The sequence below is a fragment of the Penaeus monodon genome, chromosome 28 (assembly GCF_015228065.2).
Source record: "Penaeus monodon isolate SGIC_2016 chromosome 28, NSTDA_Pmon_1, whole genome shotgun sequence".
NCBI classification, from domain to species: Eukaryota; Metazoa; Arthropoda; class Malacostraca; order Decapoda; family Penaeidae; genus Penaeus; species Penaeus monodon.
Genome location: NC_051413.1, coordinates 3,847,775 through 3,849,405, shown reverse-complemented (window position 1 = coordinate 3,849,405; position 1,631 = coordinate 3,847,775). Strand labels below are relative to the sequence as shown.

General features: G+C 34.8%; 1 protein-coding gene across 1 annotated transcript in view; it reads right to left on the bottom strand.

Annotated features, from left to right (window-relative positions):
- The window catches only part of LOC119590910, a gene marked incomplete in the record, with an annotated part of 40,794 nt that overhangs the window by 32,651 nt on the left and 6,512 nt on the right, over nucleotides 1–1,631 (bottom strand). The window contains 2 exon segments of the mRNA XM_037939647.1: nucleotides 359–469; nucleotides 1,308–1,494. Of these exon segments, the coding sequence (XP_037795575.1) occupies nucleotides 359–469; nucleotides 1,308–1,494 (298 nt within the window).

Sequence of the window (1,631 nt, the reverse complement as noted above, 5' to 3'; positions counted from 1 at the left end):
AGATCATTTTACATTAGTATCGACACACTGTAGTATTTTACCGTTGTTCTAGCTTAATAAGAGAACATAATTTACCTTAAAACCAAGAAAACAATAAAATAGTTGAAGCTCCTAAACTTTTAGAACTTCACTCATTACCTCTGTCAACATTATTTTTTATAGAAAAAAATTAATATACACATTTATTTCACTCAACTACTTCTAAAAACATTAACAACAGCTCTTGAAAGTTCCCGGTACTGTTGGCGCGGCTGTGTTAATACTTCGTCCAATGTCAAACTCCATTCCTTCGTGACACATATGACAAACACAAGAAAAAGAGGGAAAGAAAGAGAGAAAATAAAAAAGGAAAACATACTATATATTCTTGACGTTCAAAGTATGGTTATATCTTTGGAAGGTAACACAGTTCCTTAAACTAAAAGGACGATGGACTGTGTATTTGGGCAATGCTTGGTATGCCGCTGGACTGGGGAGATAAACAGATGGATTAGATGATAAGATAAACTGCAAAGACGCCACGAAAAAAAAATATTTACTTTTATTAGATAATAAGATAAACTGCAAAGACGTCACGATTTTTTTTTTTACTTTTATTTGATAATAGAATAAACTGCAAAGACGTGACGAAAAGAAAATGTTCATTTACTTTTATTAGATGATAAAATAAACTGCAAAGACGTCACGAAAAAAACTGAACCATAGACTTTGCACAAAGCTTGAAACGAAAATAGAACACGACCTTGGTTATCAGTGAAAACATATTAATTAAAAATAGGCCTTTTGATCCTGTTTTTAAGACCTGATCCTCTAATGCCGAAATATATGCATGGTTAGATGAAGATAGTAAAGGCTTCATACCTAATTCAATATGCATCTTTACTAAAATAGGAAATATTACGTAATATATGTAAGTTATCATTAACTTATCATTTCAAAGTCCTCTTATGAAGATAAAATTCACTCATTATTAACCATTCATTAAAAAGTCCCCATATAAAAACGAAATTAATTCATCATTAATCTTTTCATTCATAAGTCCACTTATGAAAAAAACAACAACCTTACTATTTCATTTTTAAATCCTCTCAATACTCATAACAATAACTTCGACGTGATCCCTTTCCTTGCCGTTGACTTGGGTTGACATTGTTGATCATTTGCAATCTAGTGTCGCCATTGCAACGTTCAGGTCCTGGTTTACGACGTCCTAACACGCTTCAAATCTTGCCAGAGATAATACGTACGTCATGAGACAGCCTTGACAGGGAATATCCTTAATATATGCAAAGGTGGAGCACTGTCACTGTAAGAGATTCAAAGGTAGAGCATTGTTATTGTAGGAAGTGTAAAGGCGGAACATTGTCACTGTAAGAGATTCGAAAGTGGAGCCCTGTTGCTGTACGAATTCAAGGGTGGAGCAGGACGACTGAAGGTGATTCAGAGGTGGAGCATTTTCCCCGCAGTGAATTAAATAATGGAAGATTATCACCGCTGGGAATTCAAAGGTGGAACATTAACACTGTAAGGAATTTGGTGTACTGCGTGTCTCTAACATGTTCATGCGGGCGAACATGGTTGGTGTGTTTGGGTGTATCATGTAGGTCTTTTTTTATCAACGAAAACGGGGT